Source organism: Populus alba, chromosome 2 (assembly GCF_005239225.2).
Source record: "Populus alba chromosome 2, ASM523922v2, whole genome shotgun sequence".
Lineage (NCBI taxonomy): Eukaryota > Viridiplantae > Streptophyta > Magnoliopsida > Malpighiales > Salicaceae > Populus > Populus alba.
The window spans coordinates 13744395-13767400 of NC_133285.1; the positions used below are offsets into that span (position 1 = coordinate 13744395).

A 23006-nucleotide genomic window follows, 5' to 3' on the forward strand; every position below is an offset into this window, starting at 1 on the left:
AAAATATCTAATAAAAAGTTTGCTTATTTAATTTTTAAAATAATTTTAATAATGCATTACATTTAAAAACTATTAATTTTAAAATTTAAACCCTATAAATAAATAAATAAATAAAAACACAACTCCTTATTCATTAAATCAGTTTCTTGAAATTAATAAATTTGTAAGAGTTTGAATTAAAGTTTTAAAATATAAAAAGAAAAAAACTCAATTAATTGGATTACAAATCCAGATTAATTCAATGATTTAATTAATTTAAACCTGACTCGGTTAAAACCTGATATCATCCTTTGAGTGGAATTTAAAAACTATGGTTTGAATTGGTGTCCAAAAGCAAACTCTGTACAATAAAACTAAAAATTAGTATATTGAGGGAGACAATGCCGTTAATAGCAAGGAAGAACTACCAATAAAAATGGGGAAGACAACGTATGGAGAGGGGCAGAGCCTCCTCGGAGAATCAGTTAGCATGTGTTAAGGTCAGAATCAGATGGATAAGTATATCTGTAAAAAAAAAGCAGAGGCGGTGTCAAAGGAAACTCTACCAGCCAGCTATCTCACCTGCTACTCTGACTTTTTCCTTATTGGCTGCTGCCTGGTTGTAAACGCACTAACTAACAAACGCAACCCAAAAGCCCAAACTAGCATATGTGATGGACGGCACATGGAGACAATGTTTTGGAGGGTGTTTGGGAACGGGTACAAATCATATTTTTCATAAAATTAATTTTTTTTTAATTAAAATTTAATACAATTTATATGTTTTGAATCGTTTAGATATGTTGATGTTAAAAAATAAATTTTAAAAAATAAAAAAACAACATTAACAATCATTTTAACACAAAAAATTATTTAAAAAAATAATTACTATTATACTTTTAAATACATTTTTAATAGGAGCTTCAAACGCACTGGGTTTGACCAGTGGCTCAACCCAGGATTGCAAGTTTGGAGGTTAATCCAGCCCAGTTGAGTTAAATTGTATTTGCCAGAATTTGGAGATGCACCTAAAATTCCGATTTATTTGAAAACTAGAGACATTGTTTTGGTAGATGTTTCTTACATTACTTTCTGATCTCGAGCAGAAGAATCCTGTCATTCAATAAAGCTCATGGAACAAGGAGCGGCTGTGCACATGTATCTTTGTGGTTGCTTGCAGCAGGTCGACCTCTGATGTCTTCCAAGGTAGGTAGTTGATCCCTGAATATATCCTTGGATCTTGATTGATCCATGTTCTGATGTTAATATGTCAACGAAGACAACTACAAATCTCTAGTTGGTCGTGGTTGGTGAGCTGGTTAAGGAAGCGCCACTCGAGATGGAAAGGGTTGGTGTTGGACCCGTGGACAACGGAGATGTTGGGGATGCGGTGCCTGTGACAGAGGCGTCGGTGGCGGAGGGCTCTGCAGTCGACTGGGGAGCGTTGTTTTGAGACGCATGCGTATTGATCTTGATCCAGTCATCTTTGGATTTCATGTGGGATATTGCTACTTGGTTGATGACTCAATCGTGGCTAAAGGATAGTGCAGTGAATCAAGAAATCAAGACATCCCTTCAATTTGCTCGAAACAAAATGGATGATGCCAAAGGTGTTCCAATTCATCTTTTATAAACCGATCTAAAATGAGATAAAGAGCCTTCGTCCTGTCACAGAGAAATTCCATTACTTCGCAGATTTCATGTATGGATGCAACGGAAGCAAATAAAAGGAGAGAAACTCGATCGCTTCACCTGTTGTGGATATTGACATGCTCATCAGTTTCACCCAATATCCCCTCCTGACACAAGAAAACGTTTGCAGATTGAGATTGGCACGATAAAGTTGAAGACCTAATTAGCAGCCTCAGCTTCCTGGGGAATGACAATATCATATAAGCAGTTTCAGTTACTTGTCTCTGAAAGTACAACTATATGCAACAATCTCAAATTTTGCTCATGGACGTCGTCTCTGCATTGTTCAGTAGAGTCTGGAAGTATTGCTTGTCATGGAAGATGAAATTCCACTGTGAGAATCACTATCATCTCATCAATATAAGGAAGATCTGTACCAGGATCCGTAAACAGGGCCTGACATTGGCGGGTTCAAATCCCCTGAAGTTTGATCACAGTTGTGAAGTGTTAAAACACACACACACACACCCCAGGTGAATTCAACCAGCAAACAATTCATTTGCTAGGTTTTACATTTTATTTATTTAGGGTTCAAATGCTGTCTGGGGCCATTTTATGATTTCAGCAGCACCTTATATTAGTTTTAAGACTTCTAGACAGAAGAAGTTCTTGCTTTGAATACAGCCAACAATGGCAATATTTGGTTCCTCACATCCATACCGAATTGTCAGTAGCCAAATCAACCTGCACAGAATAAAGCTCACTGGCAAGAAAACTTGTCCTAATCGTGGACTCAGAATCAGGAATCTGCCTTACCTTACTAACTGGATATGAAATTGGAAAGAACAGCAAAAGAAGAACACGGGCAAGAGGCGTCATTGCTGCTCCAACAGTCAAGCCATAACGATTACAAACTGCTTGTGGCAATATCTGTATCAAACAACCATAAGCATTAAAACCCAGATTGAATCCATTCTGAAATTGCCAAGCAGACAACTTCTAAACTAAGAACATATAAAAAAAGGCGAACGCTTTAATCATAATCTACCTCTCCAAACACTAATACGAGGGAGAGTACCGGTGTGGATGTCATCTTGAGGAAGGCCAAACTTGATGAGGACTTGAAGGTCGACAAGGCCCATGGACACGAGAGCAAGAGTTAAGCCAGCCATGAGGCCACCAAATTAAAGCCACCTATACTATTATTATTATTATTATTATTATTAGATGCCATCTATCTCTTTCTCATGCTTACTGTGTCTTCTTGCTTGCTCCTTTATCAGAGAGTGGGAACTGATAAGTGAATTTTGGAGGCAGGCAAGGTCGGTTTTATGGTTTTTAAAATCAAGGATAAAAACTTGAAGGAAAAAAAAGAGAGCCTTCTGTCTTGAAAAACGTGAAAAATGAATATGGTCCAAAAGGGTAGAATGTGTGGGAACTAAACGTGCAAAAGAGGGATTTTCTACCCAATCCTTTTCCTGCTCAAGAGTTTCAAAAACGGCTCCTTGTCTCCTTTAGAACCATTCAATTGCAAAAGTGATCCTGAACAGGAACCTTGCTCAAGAGTTGTTTTGTGACACTCGTGGAATTGGATTGGCCCTTTCACGCCTGCAACATGTGATCAAAAGACAAGCACCAAGTACTTGTTAGGGCAATGGAATAGGACCCAAGTTGAAAGTTGAGAGCCACTCACGTGTGTCTGGTAATAGATCTTTGCTGGCGAGATCAGACCATATTCATTGCTTCTGTTTTCGACGCGATAGGGACAGCAGAAAGGGAAGGGCCATGCATAAGAAATGGTGGACTACATTTTTTTTTGCCTTCCTTTTTATCGCGGTAGAGAACCTGGATACGATTGAGCTCTATTCTCAAGCGTTGGTTAGTGTGTGGCTCTCTTTTCTTATCCCTATCCACAATTCCCTGATAATATAAACCCCTTCTGTTATATATTGCACCCGTTCTGTCTCTCCTCCTCTTCTATTAGTCTTCAAGTTTTCTCCATAGAAAAGTAAAATGTCAGACCAGGAAAACGGTTTGCAGGAGGACCCGCAATGGCTAGAGCTCAAGCTCCCACGTTTGCTGTATACCGATACAGTTCAGGGACTCCACGCAACAATCCAAAGTGAGTGGGACTCTCTCCGACGGTCGGCATGCCAAACAGCAGCTGGAAGAGCCCTGTGGAAACATGTGATCCATGACCCTTTTGCAGACTTGCTAGCAGGAGAGACATATCTCAAAAGCTTTCATGAGAAGATAAAGAATGACCGCCTCAAAAATGCTCGGGAAACTTCAGGGGTGATCCTTGCAGTTCGGACACTCTGGTTTGATTCGAAAATTGAAGCTGCTCTGAGCTCCTTCAATGGCGAGGGACAGGTTGTTCTCCTTGGCGCAGGTTGGTGAACACTTTAACCCAATTCTTCACATGCTTTGACCATTTTACATAAACAATGCGGCTTAAGATGATGATGCTGTAAATCTTGCTTCTTTCTCAAGAAGTGATGTCTCAAATAGTCTGCAGCCGCAGTTGTGCACAATACTGTGCAAAGCTCATTATTTACACTTCCATGTGACAAGACTACTGGTCCCTACCTGCGTTGTTCTTACTCTGCACATACCCAACCAGAGTTTGTGAGGCATACAATCCTCCAACATCCCATCCCGCAAGTAGTATATGCTAAATTAGACTGCAATATCATGAACAAAAAATTTTCTTAGCAATTATTGAATACGAGAACATGATGCATGATCACAGCGCTTGCATTTAAAGTTCTCAGCAGGGCAGCTTCCACTTCAAATGAGTGCTCTGTCTTAAGCTGGCCCTAATACTGAAGTGGATTGACAGTGATAAATGCATATCAGTAAAGCAAATCTGTATACTTATCATTCAAAGTTCGGTTGCAGTCATTATTGTTATATGTTGTAGTTTCATCATGACATTGAGCGTGTTATGTTCTAGGAATGGATGCAAGGGCATACCGTCTAAGCTGCTTGAAGGAAAGTGACGTCTTTGAGGTTGATTTTCCTGAAGTTTTGGAGGTGAAAACCACTCTTCTAAAGGCCGCGACGGAAACAATAGATGAACACCTGCATCCAAGAATAACAGCAAAATCCCTAAACAGAGTAGCAGCTGACATTAGAAACAATGACTGGCTTGAAAAGCTTCAGATATCAGGGTTTGTGCCAGAGAAGAACACGGTCTGGGTACTAGAAGGTATCCTCTACTACCTCTCCCATTCCCACGCCACGCAAGTACTAAGTATCATAGCTGATAAATGTGCACTTGCCCGCACAGTGCTCTTGGCGGATTTCATGAACAAACCATCGACCACACTGTCAAATTCCATCTTCCACTTCTACAGTGATTGGCCCGATCATCTGCTTCCATCTCTAGGATTCTCTCACGTAAAGCTTTCACAGCTTGGTGATCCTGATGCTCATTTTGGACTCATGAACGACCCTTTGAATCTGTTCAACAAGCTTCGCAGCTTGCCCAGGTCAGTGCAAACCCACCCGGATGATGGAACACCATGCTGTCGCTTATATTTGGTAGAGGCTTCTGGTTTGCCCAGTCAAAGTAACCAATAGATACAGTCTGGTCATGATGTAGGAATTATAGGTGCCCGCCACATCTGATTATAAGAGAATATGTAACCCACCATTGCTTTTAGTGTTGCCTACGGAATACAAAAATGCATTTGAAGTATGTTATTTGAAGAATGTTGCTTCTGTAAGAATGCAAAAGCATACACTGGGATACATTTTCTTATTCCCTGGAAAAGAAATCATCACAGATCTTTATTTCAGGATTAAATTTCTACTCCACTGCATATTAAGGGTTTTAACAGTTCCAGTAGAGACAATCCCCATACCAAGCTACATTCCCAGCAAACAAGGGGCTGTCCCGGTCCAAACAGTCAGAAATTTCCACTTGTTCTTTACAAATGTTGAACCACAGGCTCATAATTGGCCTTCATTATAGCTTTGGTCATCATGGCATCGATTTTGTCACCAAGTTCACAGAAGAACAGATAACCATGAGTCTACTAAATTCTCAAAAAATGGAAACAATTCTGATGCAGGTTATCAAACCAATAGAAAGCATGATCGGTTTATCTTCCTGTCCCTGTATGTAAACTCCACAACTGATGCAAAAAGCAGACAAAATAAAAGGGAGCTATGCGTAACCAAACTGATTTATTCCAGCCGTGATAATAGAAAGATGAACAGAGTGTTCGGAGATATCTTCAGGGGAGCAGCAATTTGCCTTCCCACTTCATTGATATTTCTAGCTCAATTTTCTGGTCCTTTGTGGGCCATTTTTTGGTTTTTTTTACCCAGCCTGGGTCCTTGCTCCTTTTCTTTTCATACTTTCACATCAGCTGGGGTATGCTATAGGTTTGTTTTGAAGTGTCGCTCTAAGCTTTTACCTGCATTCTTCCGTGTTGTTGCCCTCTCATCTTTGTTTTCTTAGCGTGTGATCTTGGATTTTTGTTCACTGCATTCTGACCATGTTGTTTGAAACACCCCCACACGTAAAACAGCTTTCTTGAGCCTTCGACTCAAGAAAATCAGTGTAATTCTTTTTTTTTTTTTATAGAATACAAAATTAATACAATCTATTCCTTGATCTTTCTTTATTAAGCTAGAATATAAGAATCGAACTACGTTTAAACACAATGTTTATAATTACTTCCTAATTCATAGGTATTGAATACATAATATTTAAAATCAATTATAATTTGATAATAAAAAATTAATTTATGCATCATTTTTTATTTATAAACATGTACAAATATAATACTCGTAAACTTAACCGTTCACAATTTTACTATTTATATTTGATTGATTATTCAAACCCTTCACACTGATTTATATGGATATATTTTTATACACCCAGCATGTCATCCAATAAATATTTTTTTTTTCTACCCGCATGTTTATTGGCAATATTATTATGCAAAAAGAAACATCATGAAGACTCACTATTTTACAAACAAAAATTATATCATATACTTGTCAATGATTCGACTTTTATATTCGACAATTTAAAGTTCTCATCCTTTATACCATTGGTTATTTATCAATTGACCTGTCTTATGACAATTGATTTCGGTTGTATTATTATTATTATTATCTTGTTATATTATATTGGCACAATCATTAAAATATTTGCACCCTATAAATACAAATATATTTAAGATTTACTTCACATTTTAACTTAGTAGTCCATTATATCAAGGAACCTGATGATGTTAAACTCCTGCCAAGTCAATCACAGCTGTTACTAAGATAAATGCCAGATTGTGTGCTCTCCGGGATCATAGGATCAGTTTGAATTATTGTTATCAATTCTTGATTGTAATTATCCTTCAGTTACAAATAATTATCCTTCAGTTACAAACATTTGAATTCTGCAATTACCTAGACTGTATAAATGTTAACACAAATGAATAAGAAAAGTTAAGTTGCATTACATCAAGATTGCAGTGTTGAGTTTCTATATGGTATCAGAGCCAAAAAATCTCTAACGAGTATCTCTTCCACTATCTTTCCACCTTTCTTCCACTGCTTCCTGCAAATTCTTTCACTGCATCTGCAAATGACAACTTCCACTACACCCTCCACCGATTTAACACTTTCACCCATTATCACCATCAATGCTGCCACAACCATCAATGAAAAACTCACTCCTTCTACCTTTCCTCAGTGGCGTGCTCAATTTGAAGCACTGCTCATTGGCTATGATATTATTGACTTTGTAACAGGTATAAACAAATGCCCTGTTATTGATGCTCAAAACCTCACTGCATCTAAAACCGCGAATTCCCACTGGATTCGCCAAGATAAACTTATCTTACATGCTATTCTCGCCTCCACTTCTACCACTATAACCCCTCTTCTCTCTGCCTACAAAACTTCAAATGAGGCATGGACAGCACTTACCCGGTTGTATGCTGGCAAATCCAGAACGCGTGTGATGCAGCTTAAGGAAACTTTGACCTTGAGCACACGTGGGTCTCGTCCAGTTACCGAATTTCTTCAGAGTATTAAAGTCATTGCTGATGAGCTCGCCGTCATAGATCACCCTGTTTCAGACGATGACCTAACTCTCTACATACTCAATGGATTGGGTATTGAATTTAGAGAAATTGCAGCACCCATTCGTGCTCGGGAAACATCTATGAAGTTTGAAGAACTTCATGATCTTCTTGTTAGCCATGAAAATTATCTTCGGCGGCTGGAGCACCAATCTACAAATTCATTTGTTCCCACTGCCAATTATTCTAATCGCTGGAGCCCTCAGTCTTCTTCAAATTCCAGATCGTCTAAATGGCGACCTTCGGTCCCTTCTGTCACTCCACGTGGGCATAATGGAACTCACCGAAATGGGTATTTTAATTCAGGCCACAGACGGTTTAAACCAAAGTGTCAACTATGTGACCAACTTGGTCATACCGCTAAACAATGCTCCCAAATGTCTGGTACTGATTTTTCCGCAAATTGTGCAGCTTCTTCTCAATCAAAAAATCCAAAGTGGCTAGTTGACTCTGCAGCATCTCACAATATGACCACTGATCTCTCCAATTTGACGATTAACTCTGAATATGATGGTACTGATGAAGTTGTAATTGGGGATGGATCAGGTTTGCCTGTTTCTCATATTGGGTCGTTATCCCTAAAATCATCCAATCATGTCTTTCAATTGCGTGACACTCTTTGCGTTCCAACCATTCATAAAAATCTTATATCTGTCCATCATTTTACCAAACATAACAATGTTTACATTGAATTTCATCCTACTTATTTTTTGGTGAAGGATCGGATCACGGGGGCGCTCCTACTCAAAGGCGAATGTAAAGATGGGGTGTATCCATTTCCAGAGTATCTGCCACCAAGCAAGACAAATCTCATTGCCTATGTTCATGAACGTACAACTTCTGATGGATGGCACAAACGTCTTGGTCATCCATCTCCTAAATTGGTTAATCATCTCATTCATGCTTTTTCATTGCCCACAAATAAAATTGGCAGTTCCTCTTTATGTACTTCATGCTCTCAAAACAAAGCTCATCGTCAATCATTTAATACTCATGGTCTTACCAGCACTACTCCTATTGAACTGATTTACACGGATGTTTGGGGCCCATCCCATGATCTTGGCGTTAATGGATTTAAATATTATGTTATTTTTGTTGACCATTATACTAAATACATTTGGATTTATCCCATGACTCAGAAATCAAATGTTCAAACTATTTTTCCTCAATTTCGCAATCTTGTGGAAAAACGTTTCAACACAAAAATCAAAAGCCTTTATTCTGATAATGGAGGGGAATATATTGGTCTCAAAAATTATCTTTCTGTTCATGGCATTAGTCACTATACTACTGCCCCTCACACCCCTCAACAAAATGGTTTGTCTGAAAGACGACATCGTCATCTCGTTGAAACTGGTCTTACCTTGCTCACTGATGCTCACATGCCCCTTGATTATTGGCCCTACGCATTTCAAACTGCTGCCTATCTTATAAATCGCATGCCCACAGCCATCCTGAATAATCAATCTCCATTTGAAAAATTATTCAATCAGCAACCCAATTATCTCAAACTAAAACATTTCGGTTGCCTCTGTTACCCTTTAACCCGTCCGTACAATAGACACAAACTTGAACCGAAAGCCACGTCATGCGTCTTCGTGGGTTACAGCTTATCCCAAAATGCCTATCTGTGTCTTGAACGGTCAACAAACAGAATTTACACTTCACGCCACGTCATTTTTCATGAAAGCACTTTCCCCTTTCATCAGTTCGATCATCACAGCCCGTCTTCGTCTTCTCAATTAATTGAGCAAAGTTCTTCTGTGCCCATCACCTTAACCACACTTCAGTTTGAGTCTCCTCGTCCCAGCACTTCTTTGGATATGGGTACCATCGTCTTGCAATCGTCTGAGCGTGGGTCGTCCTCTGCACCGTCTCTTCTCCAGGTAAGTAATTCAAATTCTCCTCTGCTTTCAAATTCCAGTCCTTCCCTTGAATTACCTCATTCAATTGTTCCTGCACAACCTACTGAAAGAATGCATAATATGACTACTAGGTCCATGAATGATATTTATAGACCAAAAAAATCATTTCTTGTTACCAAGCATCCCATTCCATCCTCCTTAGAACCCTTGAATGTTGCTGCTGCTCTTACTGATTCTAGATGGCGTGAGGCTATGTCCTCCGAATTAACTGCATTGATGCGTCATAATACCTGGCAATTGGTGCCTCCTCCTACTGGTTGCAATATTATTGGGTGTAAATGGGTATTTCGGGTGAAGAGGCATGCTAATGGGTCTGTTGATCGGTTTTAAAGCTAGACTGGTAGCAAAAGGATTTAATCAGCGACCCGGACTAGATTACAAAGAAACGTTTAGTCCTGTTGTTAAGTCAGTTACCATACGCACTGTCTTGACCATTGCTGTTATGCAGGGCTGGTCTTTGCGCCAATTGGATGTTAATAATGCATTCCTTCATGGTCATCTCACTGAAACAGTTTATATGAAACAGCCCCCTGGCTTCAAAAATTCTGATCATCCTGATTATGTTTGCAGCCTCACCAAGGCTATCTATGGCCTAAAACAGGCCCCTCGTGCCTGGTTTGCTGCCCTTACACAAGCCTTAACAGATTTTGGTTTTCTCAATTCTAAATCAGACTCCTCTCTATTCGTGTTCCATGATGGTTCTACTCTTGCCTATTGCTTAGTATATGTTGATGATCTAATTATCACCGGCAATAACACAGATTTTGTTGCAAGCATTGTTGATCACCTTGGCAGGAAATTTTCCATCAAAGACCTGGGGTCCCTGCATTTCTTTCTGGGTGTCGAGGTTATCCCTACTGCAGCTGGTTTATTTCTGTCTCAACACAAGTATATCCGAGATTTGCTTGCCAAAACTAGTATGGATGGTGCTAGAGATGTTTCCACGCCTCTCTCATCCTCGGTTTCTTTACAGCTTGATGATGGTTCTGCATCTGTTGACTCTACCGAATATTGCAAAGTTATTGGATCTTTGCAATACCTGTCCCTCACTCGACCTGACATCAGCTTTGCTGTCAATAAACTCTCACAGTTTATGCATCATCCTAAGCAGACTCATTGGACAGCAACAAAGAGACTGTTGCGTTATCTGAAGAACACAATATTCCATGGAGTTAACATCAGCAAAGCTTCAAGCAGAACACTAACTTGTTTCTCGGATGCTGATTGGGCTGGGAATCTAGATGACAGAAAATCAACTTCAGCTTATATGCTATTTCTTGGTCAGACACCTATTTCCTGGAGTTCAAAAAAGCAACGTGCTATCGCCCGTTCATCAACTGAAGCTGAGTATAGGGCCTTGGCAACAGCTGCTGCTGAGAGTGTGTGGGTACTCTCTCTACTTCAAGAACTTAAGTTTTCTCATCACAATCACCTTTGCTCTTATGTGATAATTTAGGGGCAACACACTTAAGTTTCAATCCTGTCCAGCACTCTAGGATGAAACACATACAAATTGATATTCACTTTGTAAGGGATCTGGTTGCAAAAAATATTATTAATGTTCAACATGTACACACCACTGATCAGCTAGCAGATCTGCTCACGAAACCTCTCTCTCGGCAAAGAACAGAATACTTATGTGACAAGATCGGCCTCTCCGATGGTAGCCCGTTCTTGCGGGGGCGTATCAAGGAACCTGATGATGTTAAACTCCTGCCAAGTCAATCACAACTGTTACTAAGATAAATGCCAGATTGTGTGCTCTCCGGGATCATAGGATCAGTTTGAATTATTGTTATCAATTCTTGATTGTAATTATCCTTCAGTTACAAATATTTGAATTCTGTAATTATCCTTCAGTTACAAACATTTGAATTCTGCAATTACCTAGACTGTATAAATGTTAACACAAATGAATAAGAAAAGTTAAGTTACATTACATCAAGATTGCAGTGTTGAGTTTCTATACATTACGTCGCATGATTATAATACTATTATATTTCGTTTCATTTTATATACTCATGTTTGAAGTGAATTCTCCTCACATAACTTTAAATCTTAGCTCCAATTCTTCTATTTTTGTCGAACAATAAATATTATTGGCAATCATGTCCAACACGCGGTCATCATCATTGCCAATAGAACATCATTCTTCTACTAATACTACCACAAATTATTTTCATATGAAAATGATTATGAAGTCAATTTATATCCATATATATTTTATAATTTCATTCATATACATCAAGAACAATTCCAAATCATGTCACTTATACTCTACTTACACATAATCAAACAGTTTTAATAATTTTAAACAACCATTTACTTATGCTGTAAATGACTTTGTCCATTTATTCTTTTTCTATCATATTTTCTTTTAATAGTTTTCCCTTCCCATGAGAACCAGTCAAGGTTGTTCCCAAAACTGCCCCAAGTTAAAATATAGCCTTTTATACTGCATATTACCTGATATGGTTCTTTCTTTTCTTGTATACAATTCCTGCATTGCAGAGATAAGAATGCAATGTATCAAATACCATTACTTACTTTACATATCAATTGCTAGAGCACTCGATGACCTCCCATCCTGTGTCGGTTTCTGTCGTGTATTTCTGTGTCGGTTTTTGTGATTTTCCTGCCCTTTATGCCTCTCTGAGCAGGTTGGAGAACATTGCTTATTGTTCCAGACAGAGCTTGAGAGAGAGGTCAAACTGCTTTGGGAACAAAGGAACTCAAACAAGGTAGTTCTTGAAATTTCTTAAGCTTTGATGACAGATTTACTTTGTGCTGACACAAACGATTATATCAATCTAAACCAAAGGGATGGAGTAATAATCAAGCACCAACAGGCTCAACGAGAACGTTATATTTGATTTTTGACTTCATAGGTTAATTTATAGTTTCACAAGGTCTGGGGACAACTCATGAATACTGGCTATCGAAACTCTCGCTTTGCACATCAAGTAAGATCTAAGTCCTTTCAATATCATAGTACCCAGAACTGCTTTATGCTGCTTTCTTTTTAGAAATGCTGGGCTAAAATTTTCCTTTACCTTGAGTATCCCCTTTGTTTTCTTTTCCGATTTGTTCTTAAATGTCTTCTACACACCTCATCTTTATTTTATTTTTTTAATTTTTATTTTGAAAAATGAATTTTGAGTAATAATCCTGAATTGGGTTATGACATATACCATTTCTAATTGGCTATATTTTTCAGCATCGATTAATTATATGTTCTTCGTTTTAGGTTTTTTAGTACATTTCTTACTCAACTATATTTTTTTATAATCCTTGTTGGTTTCTCATCACCCTAAACGAGGATAGAAACACATGATCGGTTAATATCACAAGATAGTAAATACAAATACATTAATTAGGATGAAAGAAAAAGCCAGAAAAAGATTGAATTGACAAAAACCCTAGATGTTATAGATAATCTAAACAAGGAGACAAACACATGATTGGTTAATATTACATAATCATTCGTTTTAAAACTTATTTTTCGAAACCCTCAGATTAAAATTTAAACCCTACTAACCAATAAAATACAAAACAAAAGTTCACTTTAAATTCTCACCAAACAAAAAAAAATGAATTTTTATAAAAACATGTTTATAAAAATCACATAAATAGTTTGCTTGAAACTGACTCACATGGTTTCTGACTCACATGGTTTGAAATCAAGGTAACCACCACAGAAAACCTGATAACACTGAGAGACACACCTCATCTTTTATATCCATGTATTCCACACTCAGGAGCTATGAGAGAATCAATTACAGAGACAACTAGCAGCTTGTGTCCGAAATTGACAAGCTTACAAACCCTAAAAGTATTCCTAACATTCCTTCAGTATCAACCATTTTAATCCTGTCTCGACAGTGTTCGCCTCATTGCGGGAATCTTTCAACAATTAATGCCCGCACCATGACGATATCACCATACAAGTTTTATTTCTGATGAACTGCTCAGACATCCCAAAAAATATATATTGAAAACACAGGATCACAAATCAGATAGCTTGACATAGAACAACACAAAAACATCTTTAATTGATGTTGAGTTTATCACTATCATAAAAAGCAATTGAAATTTACAAGGACTAACTACATCTACATAACCATTACAACACGCCAGGAAAAAACATCCTAAGCAATACTCAACAACAATATGCCATCAAGACACAGAATTATCATAGTTCCACAAAAGTCATCCAGTTTACCTGCACTCCAAACAGAAACTGACAAGCTTACAAACCCTAAAAGTATTCCTAACATTCCTTTACTATCAACCATTTTCATTCTGTCTTGACAGTGTTAGCCTCATTGCGGGAATGTTTCATCATTCACAGCACATCGGATTATAAACACCATTTGCTTGCATTGATTTTTGATGAAATCCCATCAAAGATGGATCAGAGGATGCTGTTGAGCACTCGGATGTGGAACCCACACAACATATGAACAATTGCAAACTCCACAACAGGTCATCTAATGCTCATCTAGCCTCTCCATCTCTTGCATTTCAAGTGGTTCAGGAAAGATTTCGCTGGATAACCTTTTATTAGAAGATGAATGCTCAATCCCACTGCTGCCTCGAGATCCTGCTCTCCCTGGCTGCTTTGTATTAGCATGGCCCAGAGCTGAGGCATTATCTGGGCTATGTCTCCAGCTACCAAAAAAAGCAGCACTCCAAGATCTCCTAGATGAAGTTGTTCTCAGCCTTCCCGAGCTATAAATGTCATCTCTTACCACTTTCAGGGGGTTTTCCAATGCTTTGAGGACATATTTCATTGGAGGGCGTTTAGAAGGTTTGGAATTAAGGCATGACCTAGCCACGATGGCCATTGCCCATACCTCTTCCAATAAATCTTCATCAACGATCATAGATGGGTCAACAATCTTTGCCACCGGCTCCCTGTCATATACACTGATCTGCGCCAGCGTGTGTTCTAACCACTCCCTTGTGGTGGCATCATCTGATTTGCTTATGCCAAGCTTGCCTGTAACGAGCTCAAGCAAGACCATGCCAAAACAATACACATCATGAGCACAAGTTGCCGGAGATGAGCCTGCCCATTATCAAAGAGATATATCAGGATTTACTTAATTTTGTTTTCCAAACTGACACTTGTAGTAACACTCAAAGTTGTTGGAGAAAAGGAAAGCTACAATTGGCAATATGCTAGATATGAACGAATTCTTTGTGAATTATACGTAGTTTAAAAGATGAAGAAGTTCACTTGTGAGAGAGTTCAACGTACCAGAAGTCCCTGGATCAGAGACAGAGGATCTGCACATGGGCACGAAGAATTGTTATTAGATCTTCAACAAAGGATAATAAAAATGAACCAAGAGGTAATTATTTATGCTCAAGGACAATGATGATGCCAGACACACAGGGAGTGGACCAACTACCCTAATGGCAAAACCAGCGATGATGTGTTGTTGCTAGCCATGTTAATCTGGAGTATTGCATAACATAGCTAATGACAACAGATTATGGCTGGGTCAAATCATTCAGCAAATCAAATAGGTGAATTCACTTCAAAATGCCCAAATAAATTAATAGCTACAACACTTACTGGGACTTCCGCAAGAACCTTGTGAGAACACTTTGATGCAAATCCCCTTCCTGGACACGAACCCTACTCAAACTTCCGAGTCGAACCTCAAACTTATCATCAAGAAGGATACTGCTCGCTTGAACATCTCTTCAAACACCAAAAGGTAAAATTGCATTTGAGAATTTAGAAATGACTGGAAATTCTCCATCACAAAGATAGAAATGTCATGCATGCTACATTACTAGTTCATAGTTTAAAAAAAGAAGATGATAAAGGAGACAGTCTCAAAGCACTTGGGAAGTGCTGCTATAATCTGCAGAAACATCATCCCAAGTCAAACGTTCTCATCAAAATTTGAATCTACATCCTGCTTAGCCACACCCTGTGCCTTGGTCTCTTGGGCTAGTACCCAAGGGCAAAAGACAGGTTGCAATTCAGCTTCTTTACACTTGAGCATTGCAACATTCATTCCAGTCTCATGTGAATTTAAACAGCAGAAACAGCAATACTAATTAGCAATAAATAGGTGATTGAGAATACCATCCTAGACCAGGATGATTCCATACTGAATACTGAATGTGCAAAGCGTGAGCTTCTCCATTCTCATAGGGCATTATAATTCTAATTCATGTTTAAATAAACTACACGAATAAGATCACCATAATCAGAAAAAGTATCCCAGAAAATATGGAGAGTGAGGCTATTCAAAAGCAAGTATAAGTACCTATGGACAAGGGGAGGGTTGCACTCGTGGTGCAGGTAAGAGAGACCTTCAGCAGCTCCTGTAGCAATTTTCAATCTTGTAATCCAATCCAGGGACTGCAAACCATCGTCTTCAAAATTGGTTACCCTGTACAAAGACTCAGCCAAGTCCCTATTTGGCATGTATTTGTACACCAAAAGCTTGTGATTTTCGTTCTCCAAACAATGTCCCAAAAGAGGGACTAAACGTGCATGTGAATGCTTGCTGAAAAATTCTAATTCCATCATGCAGGAATCCTGTTTCAAGCTATGCAAATTGATCCTTTTGACAACGATAGGAATTCCTCCTTCCAAAAAACCCTGGTAGAGATCTCCAGAGTGACCATGTCTGATGAGATTTCTTTCACTAAATTCACTAGTCAGACCGAGTAACTGTTCATATGTGAATGAGTCTCTCAGACTAGATGCGCTAGTAGGATCCTTGGGAAGTGGTGGGCTATCTCCATCTGGAACACGCCCCACATCTGCACTTCCTCTTTCATTTGTAATGGTATTAACTCCAGTACCAAAATTACTAAACTTCCTAAGGACCACCACAATCACCAGTACCAAAATCGTAATGAAACCAACTCCACCAAGCAATCCCACCAAAATGTATATCCATCGTTTGCGTTTCTTTGGGGCAGAAATTGGCTCTGGATTTCCAAAATAATCGAAAGTTAAGCCTCTCTCAGCATAAAACAAACTACAGTCTTCCAAGCTCCTCTGATAAGGCACTGTCTGTAGGCAGTTCATGTCAAGGCTACCATCTCTTGGACTGCTAATAGTAACCTTTCCTTGGAAATAATTACCCGACAAATCAATGGAAGTACAGTTCTCAGATAAACAAGCCGGAGTTCCATATAACTTATTGTTGGAAAGATTAAACACAGCACCACTGGCATGACCCTTGAGACTAGAATTCGTCAAATCAGCTGTAAAATTATTAGCAGAAACATCAAGAACCTGCAAATTCTGCGACGACCACAATGCATCAGGAAGAGCACCATCAAATTTATTCTCTCTCAACTCCAAAACTCTCAATTTTCCGAGACTCGAAAACAGACCATCCGGTAATCTACCCTCCAATCGATTATCCCTCAACACCAACACTTCCAAATTCCTCAACCGCATAAGTTCTACAGGCAACAACCCGGATAACCCATTCATGCCAAGATTAAGCTCAACCAAGTTAGAAAGATTACCCAATTCAACAGGCACCGAACCCATAAGACTATTATTAGACAAATTCAAGATTTTCAGACTAGAAATACTACCAAAAGTAGATGGTATGGACCCAGAAAAATAATTGCAAGAAAGGTCAAGTTTTGATAGATTCCTAAGCAACCCAAATTCACTAGGTAGCTGCCCAGTAAGTGAATTCCTTGAAAGATCAAGACCTGATAGCTGCATTAACTGCCCCAATGCAGCAGGTAGACTACCAGCAAGATCATTACTGCCTAGATATAAAGTTTTGAGTCTAGTTAAATTACCAAGGGAAGCAGGAATCGGACCGGTGACTGAACTAGACTGGAGATCCAAGACCTTCAAAGAACCAAGCCGGTAACCAAACCACTTCGGTATCGAACCAGGAAGTGAAAACCCTGAAGCATTAAAAGACTCCAAGAAAGTACAATTAACCAAAGAATCAACACTGAAACTGGGGTTCAAAAGGCCGACCCGGGTCCGCTTAAGCCCGGATATATTGATCCCAATGACCCGCCCGTCTCTGCATTGGATTCCTGTCCAGTGCTTGCAGGGGCCGGATTTTATTGGCCAGTCTGTGCTCCTAATCCCCAACGATGACCGGAGATCAAGCAAAGCTGACAGTTCATTTCTTGACTTCAAGAAACCTTGCTGACCCAACGTGCAGTGAAACAAGACCAGGATTGTAACTAAAAGAAGCTCTTTCATGGCTTCTTCTTCTTCTTCTTCTTATAATGTAAAGTTGCAGTCTATTATCGTCTATGGTGGCTCATCTTCTTGTTGAAGAAGTGGTGCTGGTGTTGACTACTGCCTTCTTCTTTTCTTTTCCTCTCTTCTCTCTGTGCATTAACACGTTCAGCCCCTGATTATTATCTCGAGTGAAATGAAAGAGAAACCAAAAATGAAAAGAATACAGCTTTAAATGTGTTCATGTTCTTTGTAGCAGTCTTCTTTACCTCAAATCACGAGCTTTGATTCTGCCTTCGATGCTTCTGCTGCTATTCTTCTGTGTTTTAATTGAGTTTAGCCAGCCAGCCAGACTTTTCTTTTCTTTCTTTTTGAATAAAATTATACTGTGATGAGGCTGCCGAAACTGAAGGCTGAGGTTCTAACAGTGTTTGACTGCGAGTAGTCATGGAATCTGAAAAATAAATCCCTTTTATAGATTTTTAGCGGCAGTTTAGTATTGTGTTCTAAATCTTTTTTTTTTAATTATTTTTCTTTTCTAAATTTTTTATTTTTTGTATTTTTTTTAATATGATAATATTAAGAATAATTTTTTTTTAAAAAATAAAAAATATTATTTTAATATATTTTTAATTAAAATAATATTTTAAAAAGCAATCACCATCACACATATATAACCTTTACAAATATATAATAATTTAAGTTAGTAGTGATATGAGAGAAAAAGAGCTTTAAAATATTTAAATTAATATTAATGTAGAAGTATAATTTTTAAATACGGTTTGGTTTAAGGTTCGGTTTCGAGTTTTAACAGGGTTAGCGGGTCGTCCGAGTCAATTTCTATTTTAAAAAAATCAAAACGATGTCGTTTTAGTAAAAAAATAAAAGTCAACGGGTTGTTTTCCAAGTCAACTAGGTCACCAGGTTAACCCGTCGGGTCATACCGAGTCATGATTTTTTCTATTTTTTCTTCAACTCGTCTTGGTTTCAGTCCCGGATCGACCCGCCGGATTATGCTAGTTTTAAAACCATGTGTGGAAGGATAAAAAAAACATGAAGGATAAGATGATTTACATTATTATTAAGTTATTATTCGAATTTTATAGTTGAAGATGAAGAAAAAACATATTTTATGAAACTTTGTCTGGGTGTGTTATATTTGAAAAAACATAAAGAAATATTTTAAATAAAAAATATTTCTCAACAGTGTATTGCACTACATATATTTAAAACGGTTTGATATTAACCAGTGTTATTGATTAAAACTAAATTTTAATTAAAAATAATAATAAAGCAATCCTTTATTCTGATTTCTGACCGATCATTTGATTTTGAAATAGAATAAAAACAATAAATCCTTGTTCGATAGATGTGCCCTTGGCACGGCACGGCACGGGGTTTTATGAGAGGATAGGCAGACTTTAATGACAAGAGAGGGTGTGCCTGGTGCCCTCCACCGTCGGGTTCTGTTTCTGCTTGCCTTCATTTACTCTCTTGCCTTTCCACTGGTTTGAGAAGATTCAATGGTACGAAATGAATTTCTAATGAATTTATCAACTTCAAGAATTTCTTGAAGAGTTTTTTTACTTTTTTGTACATTTTTTTTACACTGAATTAGAAGAATTACTTGTACCACATTTCTATATATAGGTAAAAAATTTATTTGATTTGATTTGATTTTTTAAAATCTAAATTAAAATAGTGAGATTATATCACTATTCATAAATTTAGCGTGATAAAAAACATATTCATAGTTTTTTTTTTATTATAATAAAATCAAATTTGACTAAACACAAAATAAATAAGCTGAAAAGGAAAGATTAAATGAGAGGAAGAAAATATCATAGGACATATTCTTTTAAGTCTTTTTAGTCTTCTTTTAAGTCTTTTTAGTCAACCATACAAGCAAAGAAAATTTGCAACCCTTTGCTTATGTCCAAGGATTGCTTTTAGTGAAACTTGTTGGCATAATATTACCTTTCAGGTATAGTTTTATAATCTGAAGTGATCTAAATTGAAGAAAAAAGAAGTGTTTGCTATGAGCATGATTGATCTTGTGACTTAATATATCAGGATTTGATTTCATCAAAACTCGATTATTAATTAATTAATTTTTTTTAAAAAAAAACTTGGTTAAAATAATATTGTTTTTATTTTAAATAAAACCTAAGTTGATCCAGATCAACTCTCTTGATACATAATTTGAGCCTTATCCTAATTTAGATTTTAAAATTATGTTTTTTTTTATATATGGTTGGTTTTCAATTGAGCTATAGAGAAAAGCTCGAATTTGGTTTTGGGTGAACCCACTTGGCCAAGGTGAAACTAGAAGAGGTGGTGGTCGGCTAGGTTTGGTTCGTTGACCAATTTCAGGTTTCATGGTCAGCTATGTTTATAAAAGAACTCTATATATAATGTATTTATTTTATTTTTATGCTAATAATATTTGGTCGTAAAGGATTATGGTGGTTATAATATTATGTGAAATAAATCTTAAAAAATGGGTCTAACACTTGATTTTAATATTAATTTCCATATATATTTTCATTGCCGTAATTATTCCACCAAGGATACCGAGCTTTTTATTGGGTGTGTTTGGTGAATTTTAGCCTGACTTTTCTGCTAAAAATAGTTGTTATATCGTTCAACTGTGTTTTGAACGAGTACTGGATTTCTTATTGATGCTGATTTTTTTTATTGAATCTTTTTATGACATGAATTTTTAAATAGTAATAGAAAAAAAATAATATAATTACTATTTAAATGAGAGAAGGAGGAGACTGAGAGAGTGGTCAAAATTTTTTATCAGAAATTAAAAATTTCTGTTGTTTTATGGGAAGTGGTTTCTTGGAAGCCACTTCCTCAACTTTTATGTATTTGTTTTCTATTAAAAAAATTAATAAATAAAAAATATTTTTAATTTGATTTGGTTTCTAAAAAAATATTATTTTAATTTTTTTAAAAAATACTTTTTAGAAATTATAAAAAATTTTAAAATATCATATTATTTGTTAATTATATTATGTTTGGTCCCGATCTTTTGATTGTTATATATTTTATTTTAAATCTTTTTTATTTTGATTTCATGCCTTAAAATTTAATTTGATTTGATTTTATACAAATTCTAGTCGTTATTCTTTTGATTGTTATTTGTTTGTTTTTATTTTTTTTAATTGAAATTTTTATCTATCATATCCGATCCTTATTATTATTTTTTTATAATTTGAAATAATTTGAATTTTATTATCTATCATATCCGGCCCTCATTTTTTATTTTTAACTGATATTTATTTTATTTGAAATAATTTATAAAATTGTATTTTTTTATCCTATTTCAATTTTTTTATTTATCATATTTGATTCTTATTTTTTTTAAAAATTATTTTTTATGAAATTAAAATATTATAAAATTTATTTTTATTTTTATTTTTTATAATACCATTTTTCATGAAAACCATTTTTTAAAAAAAACTTCCGGCAAACAATCGGCCGACGAGAACAGTAGCTATAAGAAGAGAAGATGATTTGACGAAATGGCCATCATATCAACACTAACACTTGGATGGTGACGGACGTGGCAATTTCCAACACGTTAAACATCGTGGTCCCCTCTACAGGTACGTTTCCGCGTTTCTCATCTTGTCATGGCTGCTCCTTGTAGAAGTTGCCCTCCTCTGTTATCTAACCTCTTGGTTTTTTACCCCATCATGCCATTTTTTTAACTAAAAAGGGAAGGGGTAACTATTTTAATTGATCTCTATTTTTTTTTAACTTTTTACCATTGCAATTAAATTTATTTGTTCTATTACTCAGGGATTTGATTGTTTTATATCAACTTTATTAAACTCGGTTAATTCATTGCCTAATCAAGCAAACCAGAACAAAAATAACTAAATTTAATTTAGATTTATTTCAAGTTAAAAAAACCTAAAATAATATTATTTTAAATTAACGTATGAATTTATACACCCATTTCATAGCCTAAACCTAAAATCAGTTATATATTTATAAATACTAACTGATAAGTTTTTTTCTTATATTTATATATTTTTCCTTACCATGACATGGAAATGCATTAGTTTTTTTTAACTGAATGCATGGGATTCATAAATTCTATAAAATATGATTAAATATTAGACCACACAACATCCTATGACTATCCTCTATGATTTTTCTTCTTTTGCCTAGTTTTTTATTTATTTTTTTTCAATTTGATGGGATAGGATGACCACGTAAAGTTGTGGAAGTCACACGATGAGACAAAAGTGACCTGATGTGCTGTATCGAACTGAAAAGAAATAAAATCCTTGCTTAAATTAAATGATTAAATTAAGGGATAAAAGTTAAGCTCACACACACGACAAGGAGAGGACTTGGATAAAAATAAAATCGGGTAGCCCATCAAATCCCGAGCAAGGAACAATGGCCTCCCCGCTACGGAAAACGATACTATATGCTTTTCGTTGTAGGTGACATAGCCCGAATCTAAAGCTACTTTCCAAGAAATTAAAGGTTGCAAATGACATTACAGGACATAAACTGATGCCGATAATGATGAAGGTGACCTCCTTGTCATAGTTAAAAAAACCCGACCTGTTTATAATACACACATCATGAATGGATCATGTCAAGGTAGATTAATTTATTTTTATTATTAAAGTTAAATAAAGTTTTTAATTAAGTTTTGATGGATTAATATAATTACAAGTTAACATGTCAGGTTAATCATTATATAATCTAGCATAAAATTTGATTTAAATGGGACTGAATCATGGACGGATTATATTAAATTGAGTTAGAGTATATTTGAAATTATAATGTTGGTTGCAGTTTAAAATATTATTTGTTTAAAAATATATGAAAATAATATTTTTTTTATTTTTAAAAATTAATATATCAAAATAATTTGAAAATATAAAAAAATAATTTTTTAAAAAACACAATATTAACCATTTTCCAAACACGACCTTAATATTCTGTATAAAACTCAATTGATAATTTTTTAATTTTTTTTTTAATATCACATGATTTGAACTATGTTCCAAACACACCCTTAATATTCTATACAAAACTCGATTGAAATTGGACCGGTTTTACGAGAATGATGCTGATGCAGTCATGTGTATGGTTAAAAGCAAAGCAGAGAAAGGAGAAAGCTACGTTTCCAAGGTG

General features: G+C 36.3%; 2 protein-coding genes across 4 annotated transcripts; one reads left to right on the plus strand and one right to left on the minus strand.

The window, feature by feature from the left end:
* The first annotated feature begins 3474 nt into the window (after window positions 1-3474).
* Window positions 3475-5414, plus strand: LOC118056210 (uncharacterized). 2 transcript variants are annotated; one of them, XM_035068364.2, is made up of 3 exons: window positions 3475-4003; window positions 4568-4822; window positions 4904-5414. In XM_035068364.2, exons 1-3 carry the CDS (start codon window positions 3625-3627, stop codon window positions 5194-5196), a joined length of 927 nt encoding a protein of 308 aa, XP_034924255.1. In that variant the 5' UTR covers window positions 3475-3624; the 3' UTR covers window positions 5197-5414. The 2 variants fall into 2 exon arrangements, with proteins under 2 accessions (XP_034924255.1, XP_034924254.1); XM_035068363.2 differs by having other exon boundaries at window positions 3484-4003; window positions 4568-5414.
* Window positions 5415-13661: 8247 nt separating this feature from the next.
* LOC118056212 (probable LRR receptor-like serine/threonine-protein kinase At2g16250) lies at window positions 13662-18284 on the minus strand. Of its 2 annotated transcripts, none has more exons than XM_035068366.2 (5): window positions 18104-18284; window positions 15925-18009; window positions 15219-15347; window positions 14898-14926; window positions 13662-14705 (listed from the first exon to the last, which is right to left on the minus strand). In XM_035068366.2, exons 2-5 carry the CDS (start codon window positions 17853-17855, stop codon window positions 14125-14127), a joined length of 2670 nt encoding a protein of 889 aa, XP_034924257.1. In that variant the 5' UTR covers window positions 17856-18009; window positions 18104-18284; the 3' UTR covers window positions 13662-14124. The 2 variants fall into 2 exon arrangements, with proteins under 2 accessions (XP_034924257.1, XP_034924256.1); XM_035068365.2 differs by having other exon boundaries at window positions 15925-17986; window positions 18104-18283.
* Window positions 18285-23006: the final 4722 nt, after the last annotated feature.

What these genes read in the sequence shown, in the direction of transcription:
- LOC118056212 (XM_035068366.2), bottom strand. Translation starts at nt 17,855, where the DNA reads ATGAAAGAGCTTCTTTTAGTTACAATCCTGGTCTTGTTTCACTGCACG. An exon ending in AGGTTCTTGCGGAAGTCCCA is followed by an intron (nt 14,927 to 15,218) that starts GTAAGTGTTGTA and finishes GCCCATGTGCAG; the next exon opens with ATCCTCTGTCTCTGATCCAG. An exon ending in CTCTGATCCAGGGACTTCTG is followed by an intron (nt 14,706 to 14,897) that starts GTACGTTGAACT and finishes GATAATGGGCAG; the next exon opens with GCTCATCTCCGGCAACTTGT.
- LOC118056210 (XM_035068363.2), top strand. Translation starts at nt 3,625, where the DNA reads ATGTCAGACCAGGAAAACGGTTTGCAGGAGGACCCGCAATGGCTAGAG. An exon ending in GGTTGTTCTCCTTGGCGCAG is followed by an intron (nt 4,004 to 4,567) that starts GTTGGTGAACAC and finishes GTTATGTTCTAG; the next exon opens with GAATGGATGCAAGGGCATAC.